Source organism: Lacerta agilis, chromosome 10, assembly GCF_009819535.1.
Source record: "Lacerta agilis isolate rLacAgi1 chromosome 10, rLacAgi1.pri, whole genome shotgun sequence".
NCBI classification, from domain to species: domain Eukaryota; kingdom Metazoa; phylum Chordata; class Lepidosauria; order Squamata; family Lacertidae; genus Lacerta; species Lacerta agilis.
Genome location: NC_046321.1, coordinates 43,120,279 through 43,136,489, shown reverse-complemented (window position 1 = coordinate 43,136,489; position 16,211 = coordinate 43,120,279). Strand labels below are relative to the sequence as shown.

Genomic DNA, 16,211 nt, shown 5'->3' with positions numbered 1-16,211 from the left:
AACCCCCCCTTTGTTCCTGAGACAATGGGAAGATTTCCTCACCTCCCTCCTTGCAGAGAAACACTTGGTCAACTGGGAGTCAAAATGGTGTCAGGCCTGTCTTCCTGTGCTGCTTCAGACATGTGGCCTTGTTTGCTTGTTCACTTGTGAACATTTATTATATATATAAGACCTTATAATATATTTATTATTATATAAGACCACAAAGAAGGCTGATGGCCGAAGAATTGATGCTTTTGAATTATGGTGCTGGAGGAGACTCTTGAGAGTCCCATGGACTGCAACAAGATCAAACCTATCCATATTTAAAGAAATCAGCCCTGAGTGCTCACTGGAAGGGCAGATCCTGAAGTTGAGGCTCCAGTACTTTGGCCACCTCATGAGAAGAGAAGATTCCCTAGAAAAGACCCTGATGTTGGGAAAGATGGAGGGCACAAGGAGAAGGGGACGACAGAGGATGAGGTGGTTGGACAGTGTTCTCGAAGCTACTAACATGAGTTTGGCCAAACTGCGGGAGGCAGTGAAGGATAGGCGTGCCTGGCGTGCTCTGGTCCATGGGGTCACAAAGAGTTGGACATGACTGAACGACTGAACAACAACAAGAAGACCTTAAAATTCTTATTACACCAGTAAGTTCCAAAAGCGAGAATTAGACATTTATTAAACAATTCTATACATTGTTCTGTAGGGAAATTAAACTTTCCCTTGTTTTTAATAGGCTAGAGTGAAAGTATCTAGCTTAAATGATGAAGAAAGGTTGGGGGGGGGGTCCATGCCTCCATTAGAACCAGGCAAACGAAGGGGGAGCAAGGTGGATTCCCTGGAGAGCATAGCAGTGTGGTGCTTTGGGGCGACATAAGGGCGCACTTCCTTTATGTGCATCCTGGGGACATGTGGGACGCAGGGCGGCACAAAACAAGATGTATAGAGACAGAAAGTGGGGGGGGCATGCAATGGGCATTTTTCTGGTAACAGAAAACACAGAGAATCAGGTTGAGGATTTGAGCGTGTGTGTGTATATATGACTCTGGCGCATATGCGGCTGCATGTGTCACTTTAAATGGTGTGATGTGGGACACAGATGAGAAGATAGATCAGAAGAGGAGTCTCACCTGCGTAGCGGAGTCCCAAACACAGTTATGGGGGGGGGGGGGGCAAAACCCCAGGACTTTGAATCTCCACACACACCGTCACTACAAGTGAAGTACTGTACAGCCACTTACTGTCTCGGGTATAAGCGCAGCGTGGCGGTGAGGAGGCAGCCTTGCAGCCGAAGCACCTCGTCGCCACCCTCCCTTCCCGCGAGGCGCCCCGCTCCTTCCTGGGGTGGCGCCAAGGAGGAACCCGCCTCAGCCGCCTGCCCGCTCGTCGGGACAGTCAGGCTCCTTGAAAGACAAAGCCGCGGCGGCATTTCACGGACAATGTACTCGACAGTTCCTTCTGAATAGGCCGACTGAGGCCCGCTTCAACACGCACCCTACCGAGAAGAAAAACGCCCCCCGAAACACTGCAGGAAACGCGCCCCGCGAAGCGCGCCACTGGTGCAAAGAACCGGCTGCAGGGGCAGGCAGGGCCGCGGGGGGCGCTCGAGAGACGCCGCCACAAGACTAGTTGCTCGTGTGCCGCGGCAAAACCCAGGCAGGGCATGGCCGTGTTGTCGGGTCTGAAATGGCGGCCTTTGGCGTGGAATTCGGCCTCCTCGGCTGTTGAGGTAGACGTGTGCCTTTCCCTGCGGGTGGGTGGCTGGGTGAAGCGGAGCCTGCCTTGGGGAGAACTGAGGCGAGGGCCCTTCCTGAGGGGGACTCGTTGAGGTACGGAGAGGGAGGGAAAGGGCAGTTTGTGTATCTGTTTATGTGGGGGGGGGAGGATCCAATGGCGGCGTCGGGGCTCCCCTCCCGCCTGACTCAGTGTTGATCTTGCGAGTCATGTTCGGGCATGTCGGGCCGCGGCCAGCAAGGGGAGCAAAGCCCGGACTTGTACCGGGTAAAGCGGTAGGCCGGCCGGTAGGCGACGCTCTTCATACTCGACCCAAGGCGAGGCCTTTTCGCTGCGACGGGCGACCGGAGGGCTTTCTACGGCTCCGCTTGTTGGTGGGGACACCATCGGGGGACGATGACACATAAATCCGTAACTGCTGAACCTAACCGAAGTTTCTTCCTTCTAATCCTCACAGGGAAACGTGCAATACGAATAAGATGGCCTCTACTACCGACCAGCCCATGGAGGGCACATCGGGCAGCAGCCAAACGCGTCCGGAGAAGTTGGTCAGTATTCGGGGGAGCCTTTGCCCTGGGGACTCTTTTGCAAATGTTAGATTTTTGGGTTTGCAGGAAACCTGCTAGGACCACGCAAACCCGTTTCATTTAAATGACTTGCCTCTTCCACTGTGGTTTTTTTCGTTTTGTTTTGTTTTGCTATGGTGCTACCGCCTCTTCCCCCCCCCCCCAAAAAAAAAATTTGAACAGGAACATAACCGTGTAATACAAAAATTTAAGGTCTTATATATATATAAATGTTCATAAATTTACCAAGCAAACATTTACATAAATATAAACCACATGTCTGCAGCAGCATAGGAAGAAACCATTTTGACTCCCAAACTGACCAAAAGTTTCTCTGTTAAGTGATTACCATCTCAAGGGATGGCCAGACTACCAGAAAAGGCAATCAGATAAGGCAATCAGGTGATTTACCAGACAGGACATAAACAATGCATTCAGATTTATGTTGTAAACCACCTTTTCTGTGATGTAGGTATGATGTATTTGGGGGTGTTCTTGGACTCCAGGGCGGACAATTTATATATATAAATTATATTTCTATTAAGGGGAGGGACACCTTTATTCTGGGTCCTCCTCCGCTCTCCTGTGTGTGAGGGGAGCACCCTGTTGCAACAGCTTTAATAATGATTAGGCTTACTAGCTGCTTTGCTTCTCAATATTCTCTGGTTGGCCTCTGTTATTTTCTCCTACCAATGGAGAACCTACAAAGGACTCTATAAGGGCTCTTGTGTACCCCATAAGGGAATAAGGGCAGATTTTGTTTACAACAACCGTTTGAATCGAGCTGCATCTTTTTATGTTTCCAGGTTAAACCCAAGCCGTTGCTGCTGCAACTTCTGAAGCTTGCTGGTGCAGAAAAGGAGACTTTTACTATGAAGGAGGTAAGTTACGGTTATTGCAGAGAGCAGAGAATATTGTTGTGAAACTTAATATGTAACTTGCAACAATCAATAGAAATTCATATAAAAATGAAACTGCAATTAAACAAAATGCTTAAAAGCTAAATAAAAGTTTATCTCTGTAGGTTATTCTCAATTCTGCCTTTTTACCTACATAACTTAACCTTAGGTTCTAATTCTTGATTGTGCTACGGCTTGTGCTACGTGCAATTTTAGTTAAAATGTGTATAGTAATACCTCTTGAGTTCAAGTAGGAAGTGTGCTAGTTGATCTTGTATTACAAAAAAGTGCATTGTTTTATGTTTACTCTTACAGGTAATGTTCTATATTGGTCAATATATTATGTCTAAACGTTTGTATGATGAAAAGCAGCAACATATGGTCCACTGTGCAAATGATCTTCTGGGTGATATCTTTGGAGTACAGAGTTTTTCTATAAAAGAATGCAGGTAAAAATATTTTTGCAGCCTGGTATTAAATGCTGAGCACATGTGTTATCTTACTGGCACATTCTTACATGCCAGATAATCAGTTTTCTACCCTCCACCCCAACACACCGAGTGCTCTCCTTAACCACTATCTATAGCCAAGGTTTGTTCTCAGTTTGGCTTACCATGATGTGTGAACCAGGCCTACATATTGAAACAGCCCTGTTGTATCTAAGATCTTTTGGAGAATGCTTATTCCTCCTTTAGATGCTCCTTTGAGTTGCCTGGTGACTGGGATGTCCAGTTCTGTGCCTTTATTTCTTAGACCTGAATCCCACTTAAACTGTGTTGTCTCCATACGTAATTAACTTTTGTGTTTAATTTTGGTTTGGAGAACTACTTATGTTAATGAATTATGACTCTAAGCATCTACTCTCCAACAATCTCAGTAGTCTGAACAAAAGGAGGAAAGCATTGATGTAAAGTAAGCAAAGCCTTTGTAATGCTTTATTTTTGAAAGGCTCTAGCCCTTTAAGATTCAATCAGTATCAAATGATCCAGGTTTTTACCTCATGTCTTCCAGTTTTCTTAATATTTTGTACATTTGTTGAATGATCTCAACTAAGTTTAAATCTAAAATTTTAATTTTTTTTATTTCATCCTATGTTTGAGTTATGAGGGTTGTAAATTTCAAAAATTTGACAATTTTGGCCTTGCCACCAGACTACACAAAAACCTTAAAAACAGTCCAGAATTGAGATATTTCAAAAATAAAAATACCAATCTCTTCAGAACTTATTTGGCTTTAACATGTCACATGATGGGCTTTAGATTTTAAAGTTAAGTTACAACATTAATTTTTTTTAAAAGTGATTAAAAATAATATGATTAAAAAATTCCCAAAAATGTATTGATTAGTTAATATTTCTAAGAGCTACCTGCAAAATTTCATCTTGGGATCTCAATAGGATCACATTAAGAAAAAAATTTTTACATGCCTGCCTTTTTGAGTTCTATTTAGGATAAATGGGTCTTCTTAGAGTAAAATAACAGAATAAACAATCTATAATATCAGTTACTTCAGGCATTTGTTTAGAAAATTATTCAATAAAAGGTATCTGAAAAGCTAGTCAAGCTTTTCTTTTAAAAATGTGTTCCAAAGCAGAGTGATAGCTTGCTGTTGCATGATAGAAGTAACACTTGGAAATAATTATTGTTAGTATTTCATTTCATTTAAATTTTAGATTTAAACTTGAGCATTCAACAAGTGTACAACATATTAAGAAAATTGGAAGACATGGGGTAAAAAAATTGGATCACTTGATATAAAATGACCCTCTGTATTTTAACAGAGGCTAATATACAAATTAGGTAATTGATGGGGGAAAGATCACATAATTTGAACTGCTATTAGGTATGGGGTGGGTCCATTTTTTAAAAAACCAAGATGGCGAAACCATATAAATATCTAGTTCATATCCTTTAAACTTTAACTTTTTTTTTTAAAGGCAACTACGTTTGATGATTTCTAAAAACCTGACAGCAGTCAGTCAGCAAGGTAAGCTAGTTTGCTATAATGATGCTATTCTTTATCCTAGATGAGGGAAGGACATGATAATTCTAAGTTAAGTTGTACAGTAAGGTTGATTAGGGTGGTTTGACATCACCTTGAGGAAGCTAAGCAGGTCAGTTTTTGGATAGTGTCTGGGTTGGTAACTACCCAAGAACTGCATGTATGCTGCCCTGGGTTCCATGATGGAAAACAAATAAATAGTAAATGGGATAATCCATAATTGCACACGAAAGCTCATAAAAAAACAAACTTAGTTGGTCTCTAAGGTGCTACTGGAAGGATTTTTTTATTTTTTATTTTGTTTTGACTATGGTAGACCAACACGGCTACCTACTTGTAACTGGGATAATCCATATATCCTTCACCAGTTTTAACTGGTGTGGATTATTGTTTCAGCTGTAACTGAAACTATATGGAAAACAATTGAGTACAGCTGAAAACGCTGGAAGCATTAAAATACCATAAATAAGGTCCTGAACAGATCCAAATGTCTGGATGAACCCAGTCCTCTAGAATGCACCTGCTTGCCACCTTGCAGTTGTTGTCATTTGTGAATCATATGCACAAATCATACAAAATATAAATGTGATCCCCAGTTGTAATCCTTTTCTATACTCAAATCTCTCAAATTTTGTTCTAGTTGGCTTCAGTTTTTAAACGATGAACATAGAAAGGATCTTGAATTTGAGGATTAATTCTTGTAAGGCAATATCAGCTTCATTGATTTGTCTTATAGGCTAATTAGGATTTTGAGCAATCTGTATTTATGGAATTGCAATGTATTAATCTGTTCGTAAATGTGTATTTGAGCCTCCTGCTGTCGCTTTTTGGTGACTTCCAATATGCATTTCTTTTTGAAGGCTCTGGTAATTTTAACACATCTGTGAATCACTCCAGGTGGCAAGTAGAAAATGGAAATACCACAAAGGTAATTTTAATTACACGTTACATTCTTTATTTCCACACTTTCAGGTGTAACATCTGGAATAGTAAAGATTAAAGATACCTCTGAAGGGTTTGGCTTATTTGTTTGTTTTTAATTAAACAGGAATCAGTGCAAGAATCCAGTGAAGCCAGTTCTTCTAGAAGAACACACAGTGAAACAGGTGAGCACAGCCTTCTGCTTTATCGGTTTCAGTGCTTATAGTAGCTTAGGTACCCAAAACTCGTCAGTGATAGAACACAAAAAGTTAAATGTTTTTGAGAAGAGTGGCTTTTTGCTGCTTCAATCTTGAGGGTTGGTTTCCCGGTGTCTCGGTGGAAGTGATGATTTGGCAATCCCAGTACAGCAGCCCTTCGAGCCATGGCGAAAGTTCCACACCTTCTGTTTTGCATATCTCACTCCAATGTGCTGGGTGATAACTTGTCATAGCTTACCATCCTTTAGCTGCATACTTACCATATAGCTGCATACTTATAACTGGATGTCAGTGTGGGCAAAAAACTAGAGCCAACAATCTATAAGAGGAACAGCTGGGAGTTTGTACTGCCCCACCTAAAGTGGATTGTTTGGATTGGGGTACCTATCTGCTGGGCTTTCCCAAAGAATTATAAATAGGAACAGTTAGGTGATGAATAAGTGGCTAGTAAGAAAGCTGACCCACCCATATGTGGGCTGAAAATAGAACTAGTATTCCACTCATTAAAATACCACAAATAAGGTCCTGAAAAGATCAAAATGTCTGGATGAATCCAGTCCTCTAGAATGCACCTGCTTGCCACCATGCCGTTGTTGTCATTTGTGAATCGTATGCACAAATCATACAAAATATAAGTGTGATCCCCAGTTGTAATCCTTTTCTATCCCCAAATCTCTCAAAAATTTGTTCTAGTTGGCTTCAGTTTTTAAATGAACATAGAAAGGATCTTGAATTTGAGGATTAACTCTTGTAAGGCAATATCAGCCTCATTGATTTGTCTTATAGGCTATTACATTTATTTATTTATTTATTTTGCAGTTCGTGTGTTGTGTGCAATAACTCCAATACATACAAATTGCTCAAAATCCTAATTCAGGAATAAAGTATTTATGGAATTGCAATGTATTAATCCGTTTGTTCTGAAATGTGTATTTGAGCCTCCTGCTGTCGCTTTTTGGTGACTTCCAATATGCATTTCTTTTTGAAGGTTCTGGTAATTTTAACACATCTGTGAATCACTCCAGGTGGCAAGTAGAAAATGGAAATACTATAAAGGTAATTTTAATTACACGTTACATTCTTTATTTCCACACTTTCAAGTGTAACATCTGGAACAGTAAAGATTAAAGATATCTCTGAAGTGTTTGGCTTATTTGTTTGTTTTTAATTAAACAGGAATCGGTGCAAGAAATCAGTGAAGCCAGTTCTTCTAGGAGAAGAACACACAGTGAAACAGGTGAGCACAGCCTTCTGCTTTATCTCTTTCAGTGCTTATAGTAGCTAGTAGCTCAGGTATCCAAAACTCGTCAGTGATAGAACACAAAAAATTAAATGTTTGTGAGAAGAGTGACTTTTTGCTGCTTCAAGTTTGAGGGTTGGTTTCCCGGTGTCTCGGTGGAAGCGATTATTTGACTATCCCAGTACAGCAACCCTTCGAGCCATGGCCAAAGTTCCACACCTTCTGTTTTGCATATCTCACTCCAATGTGCTGGGTGATAACTTGTCATAGCTTACCGTCCTTTAGACATATAACTGCGTACTTATAACTGGATGTCATTGTGGGCAAAAAACACTTCTGGATTCCTGTTTTTCCCTAGCTTGTGTGGGGATATAATCCTTATTTCAGCTAAGTTTATCACCCAAGAAACTTGTGAAAACTGAAATCATCTTGCCCACAAGTGCTTTTAATGTTAGCTGTTTGTATTTAAGTTGCTTGTCATTTTACTTCAGCCTTTTGAAATATTCATAACAGTACTTGTGTGCATTATAGTTATTTGCATTTGCCATAATAGCATTGTAGAGGAAGTGATTATTTGCATTTTCCAAATGTGACCTGAGACTGAGAAAGTTATTTAAAGCAAGTGTGCTGTACAGTACTGAGAATATGGACCTCACTTATCTAAATATTATCTCTTCTAACACCTGAAATGTAAGATTTCCTCTGCATCTTTACAGCTGCAGTCCTGTACTCACCTCAGTGTAAGCACCATTGAATTAAATGATTTCTGAGTAGATATGTATGTGATTGTGCTATATAATTGCTGTGCTTGTTACATTGGAATGCCAGTGGCTTCTGTGCAAGCTTCTTAACACTATACGGTAAATGTGGAGTGATAAAAATTATACTATTGCAGTGAGAAGTCTTAGGGGCATCAATACTTTTGGATGCTTTAGGATAACATGGCAGAAAGCAGGGGGAGAGAGAGAGACTGAACCAAGAAATCCCATTCCAAAATCTGGAACTGCAAAACTTGTAGAAGTATTTGCTAAGAGGTTGGGTTTTTTTTTAATCCTGCAGAAGAAAGTCCTTTAGAAGATAAGAATGAAAGACTGAAACGGCATAGATCAGAAAGCATTTCCCTTACATTTGATGAAAGTCTTTCATGGTGTGTAGTAAGCGGTTTATCTTGTGATCTTAGCAACATCAGCAGTTCCACAGGCTCTTCATCAAGTCCGGTAAGTAGTAATGGACTTTCATGAAATCTCCCCCAATTTTTTTAGGTGCTCATTGTGTCTTAAAATTGTATCACCAGATGAAATAGAGGACAGTGCTCCTGCACATTTCATAGTTGTGCGGAAGAGTGAAATTCAGAAGTTATAGCTTGTCATGAAAATTACCTGCTGAAATTACCTCTTCTGCGCAGTAATTAAACAAGCTGGAGCCCTGCCCTCTTTTTCACCTACCCTTCCAGTGCACCGTAGAATTGTCCCCATGTATACAGAATGTAGTATGCCAGAGAGAAGTTCTCTAGGCTACGCTTCTGCAATTTGCTATTCTCCCCCTCCCTCCCCCTGCCAAAAAAAACAAAAAACCCCAGAAAATACAGGAAGCATTCAGTCATCTGAAGTATTCTGAAATAGTAAGGTCCATTAATGGGTTTTTTATGTGCTGAGCTGTCTAGAATACTTGAACAACTACTGAAAACTATTTGCACCCACGCCCAATATGTTTTCATCACAGCCTGAATAGTTTCCATTTGATAATGGTTATGACAATTTTCAGTGATGAAACCAAATTCTGCTGAACAGAAATAACAGCATCAGAAAAGATAGTTTGTCTGAAATGCTGGCTATTAAAGTTTGAACTTTTCCCGTATGGATGACCTTCTTCCAATTATGTAGCAGAATTAGTGCTTGAATACTTAGTGGGAGCAGCCTGAGCTGATTGTTCTCAGTATCTTAATCTACTGGTGCTTAGTAAATGTTAAAACAGAATGAGCTCTAAGTTTTCAGAAATGTATAATACCCTAGTCAAAGCAAATATATGGATCTAACTTGAAAGCTTAAAATCACTTGGTAACTGCCTGGGTGAATTGAGACACATAACTTACAATGTCCCACTGTACCAGCCTGTTCATGTAAACCAGTATTCCAGTTTCACCTCTTCATGCAGAGGCCCATGCTCCTGCTTGCTCTCTCTCAAACCCCATTGATAATGTTTTTTTACTGTGCTGCAGGAGATAGTCATTGCAGCAAAACATTTAACTTGTGGTGGTACATATTTTTGGTTGTCAGAATCTGTTCATATTTGGACAGCTATTAACATGAAGTGATTTGTATCTCATCATAGGAAAAGCTTACCATGCTCCCAAAGGAAGGATTATTACCAGAAAAATGCCCATTACATATCCCTCTTTTCCCCTCTCTATACATTGTTGTGTGCCCTGCCACTTCTCCAGGATGCACATTAAATAAGTATATCCTTACGTCGACTCAAAGCACCATCCTACACATGCCCTCACCTTTCTTGCAACATTTAAGCCAGATATTTTCACTCTAGCCTGTTTAGACAAGGAAAACCTGAATTTCTCTATGGAACTATGTATAAGATCACTTGTAAATGTTTTTTCTTGAGCCTAGTGTATGTGTGTGTGTGTGTGTTATATTGCATTGTGAGAATTTTCGGGTCTTCCATAATCTCCGAAGCGTAGGGTCATTCATGTTGGCAGGATGCCCATCAGGGAAGCTCCCAGAATCTGCAAAGTGTTAGTCGCCCTAGAAGGTTGCCCTGTTTGCTCAGATACTCTACATAAAATCAATCTCCGGATCCTGCTGAGCACTGCTGTTATCATGTTGACTACCCCAAGCTCTATTTTCAGTGTCAATACTTTGTGTAAACGCTGTCTGGAACTGTGTGAAACATGCTGATTTTCAGGCATTTCACACCCCAGTCTGCCTGACTCCACCTAGTATGTGATGTAATCATGACACTTATCCCAGGTGACCCTGACATTTGCAGAAGAGGGTGTCCTCCCCCATGCCAAAAATGCAAACCTTTAAAAAGATGGGTTTTTCCTTGTTCTGGGTCCTTCACCTCCTGACAAGGGGTGGGGACGGGAGAGAAAGATCTGTTGCAACAGATAATACAGTCATACCTCGGGTTACGAACGCTGCGGGTTGGATGTTTTCAGGTTGCGGATCGCACCAAACCCGGAAGTATTGGAACGGGTTACTTCCAGGTTTTGGCGCATGTGCAGAAGTGCAAAATGATGCCATGCGTAGAAGTGCCAAATCACGTCGTGCGTGCACAGATGCGGCGCTTCAGGCTCTGAACGCTGCGGGTTGCGAACGTGCCTCCCACACGGATCGCGTTCACAACCCAAGGTATGACTGTAAAAGGTCAGCTTTGCTTTCACTGGAATTCTGCCTCAGCTCGTTCATCTCTGACTGGTAACAAACTAGTCTGGTTGGAAAATGCAAACCAGTCACACATAATTTTGCTGCAATTTATTAGTCTCACCATATTGACACAGGTTTATTTCTGTTACTTCAAGCAGCTCTTCCCTTATTTCCATGGTTACTGCATTAATGTATTTTACAGAAATAGGTAGCTATCTATGGAATTCAAAGCCATTAATTTCATTACTGTTAGTTCTAGTTACAAACTTGACTAAAATGACATTATTACACCTTGGCCTCTTCCAGGATCATGACAGCTGGCTGGATGAGGATTCTGTTTCAGATCAATTCAGTGTTGAGTTTGAGGTTGAATCTATCTGTTCAGAAAACTACAGTACCAATGAAGAAGAATCCGAGCTTACGAGATGAGGTAGGAGAATTAAAGTTAATTGGAATGGTAGTGAAGAAAATCTATGAATACTTGACTCAGGCTGGCAGCCACTCTTATCTTAGAACAAAACCTTTCCAATGACATCCATTTAACTGGGATTGAATCAAAATACCGGTATGTGCTGTCTGCCACTGTCCTGTGGACCTTCTCCAAATATGCTTTATGGGTTTTTTTTATAAGTTTCCTACCCCTAACAGTTATAGTTCCTAAAAGTTTCTGGGAAGCACAAATAGTTATCTGATAAATGGTTTTTTAAAAAGATGATTATAGAGACTGACTTGAAGTCCTTGTTAAGCTTTCTGACAGTTTTTCATACCATCGTCTTCTTTCCCTCCAGTTTTTACTGTTGATTGTTTTTTCCCAAAAAAAAGTTGCATAATTTCTCAACAGGGTAAATTATGTTGACCTGTTGATATAGTATTGTCTGTATTCCAGGCAGATTCCATTTAACACAACTTTCAAGTATGGTTGGAATCAAATGAGTACAGTCCCAATACATATTGAAGCCAGTCATGAGTCAAGTGATTTTAATGGTAGAGAGGACCACAGTGATCTTTTGCAGTGTTGGAACCAGTTGCATCATACTTCAGTAATTCATGGAAGAGAAATACAATGTTAACACCAGTGCAATTTGTTGTTGTTTTTTTGGAGTGCTAACACCTTGCATATTTGTGTAATTGGAATCTCTAAACATTTTCTTACATCAGATGTATGAGGTAACTATATATGAGACTGAAGACAGTGATGTGGATTCATTTGATGATGATCCTGAAATTTCATCAGGTGTAAGTAACTTCTTCATTTAGAGTAAATTGCAGCTTTTTAAATTAGTTTTTTATGTTGCTAGAGCAACATTCCCCAACCAGGTGAGCTCTGGATGTTTGACTACAATTCCCATTAGCCACAGACCGCATGGTCATGCTGGCTGAGGCTGATAGGAGTTGTGCATTCCAGATGTTTTGGACGGTAAGGTTGGGAAAGGTTGCTTTAGTGGGTAGGCTATGCTAGAAAATGGGTACGTCCAAAGCAAAAAACAGTAAAATAGCAGATCAAAGCAGCCAACATTGGGAATACTGGGTGTGTTGGACAGTAGGAATAGACTGTTGATCTCTTAAAAGTTATGGGTGTCATGCCAATGAGATAGAAGGTCAGATTTGACCAGGCAATGCACAAGAGCCAATTAGTCATGCAACTTTTCCCCAGTAGATGCCAGCTAGACAAAGGGTTTTATGCAATGTACTACAGTCAAACCTCTGTTGTCGAACGTAATTGTTCCAGAAGCCCGTTTGGCTTCTGAAATGTTTGACAACCAAGGCACGGCTTCCGATTGGTTGCAGGAGCTTTCTGCACTCAAGCAAAAGCTGCGTTGGACGTTTTGCTTCCAGAAAAAATTCGAAAAAAGAGCATTTACTTCCGGTTTTTTTGGCATTTGGGACCCGAGATTTGACTGTAGCGCTAAGTCGCTTAGCAGTATAGCATAGCACAAGTAAAATGGTTTGCACCAATGGAATGTTGTTGCACAAAACTATTTATAAGCAAGTTGCTGGTAACTTCGTTGCACATCTTTCAAAACAATTTTCTGCTAGTGCAACTGTTCCTCTGTTGAGCAACATTAACTGATAGACCTGCTAGCCCACAGTCTGCACAATTGACACTTATTTATATGATGCTGAAGGCTAGTGGTATTGCAGCCCATTCTTCCTATCTTGAGCATCCTTCCTCCTCCCCAGTGGGTGTAGTAATATCTGCAGATGATATCCGGTATTCGTAATACTTGAAGTAGAGCTGCTAAAATCAGTGGACCTAAGCCCACTGATTTCAGTATGTCTTAATCTGATATCACCAATGTTTCTTGACTGTGCAGAGGAGGAAAATGGTTGATCTTTGCTTTTTTTTATTTTGGTAAATGGTAGCTTAACTTTTTCATGTCTAATTGACTACAGGATTATTGGAAATGCTCCAAGTGCAATAAAATGAACCCGCCTCTTCCACGCCATTGCCCAAAATGCTGGGCTCTTCAGGAAGACTGGCTTCCTGAGAAGAAGACCGAAAAGTCTGTAGAGGGCAAAATTGAAATTGACACACCACTGGATCCTGCAGAGGGCTTTGATGTTCCTGACTGTAAGAAAGGGAAAACACCTGAAGATGATGAAGTGAAGGAAGACTCAGAACAGAGCTCTGAATCTCAGAAAAGTGAGGACTATTCTCAGCCATCTACATCTAGCAGTATGCTTTGTGGAAGCCAAGAAGAACCTGAGAACGAAGAGGCTGAAATCAAAGAAGAAAGCACTGATTCAGTTTTACCCCTTACTGGTGCGGAGCCCTGTGTCATATGCCAAACTCGGCCCAAAAATGGTTGCATAGTGCACGGAAGGACAGGACCCTCCTGTCATGTTTCACATGTGCAAAAAAGTTAAAGAAGCGGAACAAGCCTTGTTTGGTCTGCAGGCAGCCAATTGAGAGGATCCTGTTAACTTATTTTTGCTAGCTGAGATACAGTACAAGCAGAATTGCTTCAAGAATTCCTACAGCCCTAAAATAAAATTTTGTACAAAAAATATTGAAAGTTTACAAAAGTTTTTATACCTTCATCACAGGATTTTCCTACAAGAGACTTAACATTGCACTGAAACTGATGGGTTTAATTGTAATGTTCACAACCTCCTTTTTAGCCCCAGTAGCAAACAATTAGCCCAAGCAAAGTGATGTATGGAAGCATGGCAACAAATGAACGGATTTAGTGTTTGTGGTGAGATCTTTTTAGTCTTATTCTTGCTGTCCAAATCTTCTGTTTCTAAAAATTGCACTCTTTATTCAGAAAAGAGATTGAAATTACAGCATTTTTTTAAAAAGTGTACTAGCTTCCGCTGTCTTTTCAACCATGCTTTAAGACTATATACATCTTGCATTTACAGAAAAATGATTTTAGTCAAAAGGCTGTAGGGCAAACCCTGTGCAGAGAGACTCTTGGTCTTGGGCCACTGCAGATACTACACTGATAATATCTTAACTCTGGTTAAGGGATCAGAAGCAAGCTGTGGGACTGGGGGTATTTCTTTCGCCTCCTCTCTGGAATCCATTGCACTTTAAGTGGTTATTAGCAGAAACAGAACCTATTTCTCTCTCAAGCATGGTTTGAATCCAAGGTAGATGGAAGCCTGGTTAGTGTCTCTTTTTTAAAATAAATATTTTACTTAAGTTTTCGAGAATACAAATTAACCTAGTTTCATTCCCCTTTTATTGCTTTGTCTTCATACATTTTTTCCTCCATTTGTGTATATGAAGACTGTTCAATCACTTGCAGTTTGGGGTGGCAGGTTGTGCCAGTGCAGCTTTGTTAGTGTTAATGCCAATGTTTGCACATACGTGGTTACGGCAGGAGGAATGAATTTGCTCTGGGGCCAGGTAGAAAGCAGCATTTTAAATGAAGAGTTAACAGATTTTCAGCACTAAATCACCAGTTTCCCTTTCTGGAAGCCTACACCCTTTTGCCAGGCCTGCAACACAGAGCATTAGAAGTGTTTTTTAATGGGGGAAATCAGTATTCCCTGGATGATGGAAAATAATAGCTAGTGTGCAAATTCCAGTGAAGAGTGTTTAAAGGGGTTATTTGAATCATAGCCACCATATCTGCATTTCTCTGCTAAAGGTTTAAAGTCTGTTAAACTGAAATTAAATTTTGTTTTCATCCTCAAATATTATGTGAAAACTTGGTCAAAGAGCAGATTTTTAAATGTATATTCTTAGTCTCGTTGGCGAGAGACAACATTCCATTTTTTCCAGTGTAATGGGTTTAGTTCATTTGAGCAAAACATAAAATATTGAAATTCGGTGCAATAAATGTACAAAATTTGAATTAAACAAATCCCCCGTTTTCAGTAAATCTTGCTGGTTTGCTTTCTCTGGCTCTGGCTTGTTACCTTCTGTATTTAAATCATGCGATCAAAACATTTTGTATTTTATGTTAAGGACATGAGCCTGCTGGATTACACCAAAGGTCCCACTCTGGTCAGCAGCCAAGCAGGACTTGAGCATAGCAGTTTGCTTACTTTGGTTCCTTATTTTTATGCACTGTGTCCCCTTGTATAGGGGCAGGAATGGGTCATGATCTCTCTCAGCCTCACTCACCTCACAGAGTGTTTGTTGTTGGGGAGGAAGGGAAAGGAGAATGTTAGCCACTTGTTTGGATAGTGATAAAGTGAGATATCAAATCCAAACTCCTCCTCTTCTTTATCATCAGGAGGGCCTCCAAAACACTATTACAAATGTTTTGCACATGAGATTTCTCCAACTTCGGCTGCCATAACACTGAATACCAGTATTGTATCTTTTTAGTAAATTGCTGAAAATTGATACCCTGTTCATAGCGGAGTACTGGCTGGAGCTGAAGGAAGTTAACACCTGGAGGGGCCACTGGTCCCCCCTATGTTGCTTTAGTAACGGCAGAATAAACATGCATGGGAGTTTTGTAATTATAACCAAACACAGAGTCCACCCAGCTGTACTCAGAAGTTAGGTCCAGTAGGGCTCTCTCCCCCCCCCTTGTGTTTAGGGTTGCAACCTCATGGTACTCATCTAGTATCCTCATTAGGAGGCTTTCATGCATTTTTATGAGGTGCCAATTGGAAAAAGGTAGCTTAGTCCACTGGTAGAATCAAAATTTACACACTAAAACCAAGTGGTTCATAAATGTCATAATAAAAATTAGCATAATTGCTGGAAGGTGAGTTGTAATAATCAAATTCCATTGCATATTTTTGTGCAAGCACAAAACACATTTAGTTTTCTCTCTAAGAAATGTATACTTTATGTAATACAG

The 16,211-nt window shown here is 40.5% G+C and overlaps 1 protein-coding gene across 1 annotated transcript; it reads left to right on the top strand.

Annotated features, from left to right (window-relative positions):
* Positions 1–1,726: 1,726 nt before the first annotated feature.
* MDM2 (MDM2 proto-oncogene) lies at positions 1,727–15,275 on the top strand. Its single transcript, XM_033162190.1, is given in 14 exon segments — positions 1,727–1,811; positions 2,174–2,264; positions 3,089–3,163; positions 3,497–3,630; positions 5,118–5,167; positions 6,043–6,110; positions 6,231–6,288; positions 7,310–7,377; positions 7,498–7,558; positions 8,621–8,778; positions 11,248–11,351; positions 12,051–12,177; positions 13,336–13,771; positions 13,774–15,275. Coding segments are annotated over 13 exon segments (1,515 nt in total). The 5' UTR covers positions 1,727–1,811; positions 2,174–2,195; the 3' UTR covers positions 13,881–15,275.
* Positions 15,276–16,211: the final 936 nt, after the last annotated feature.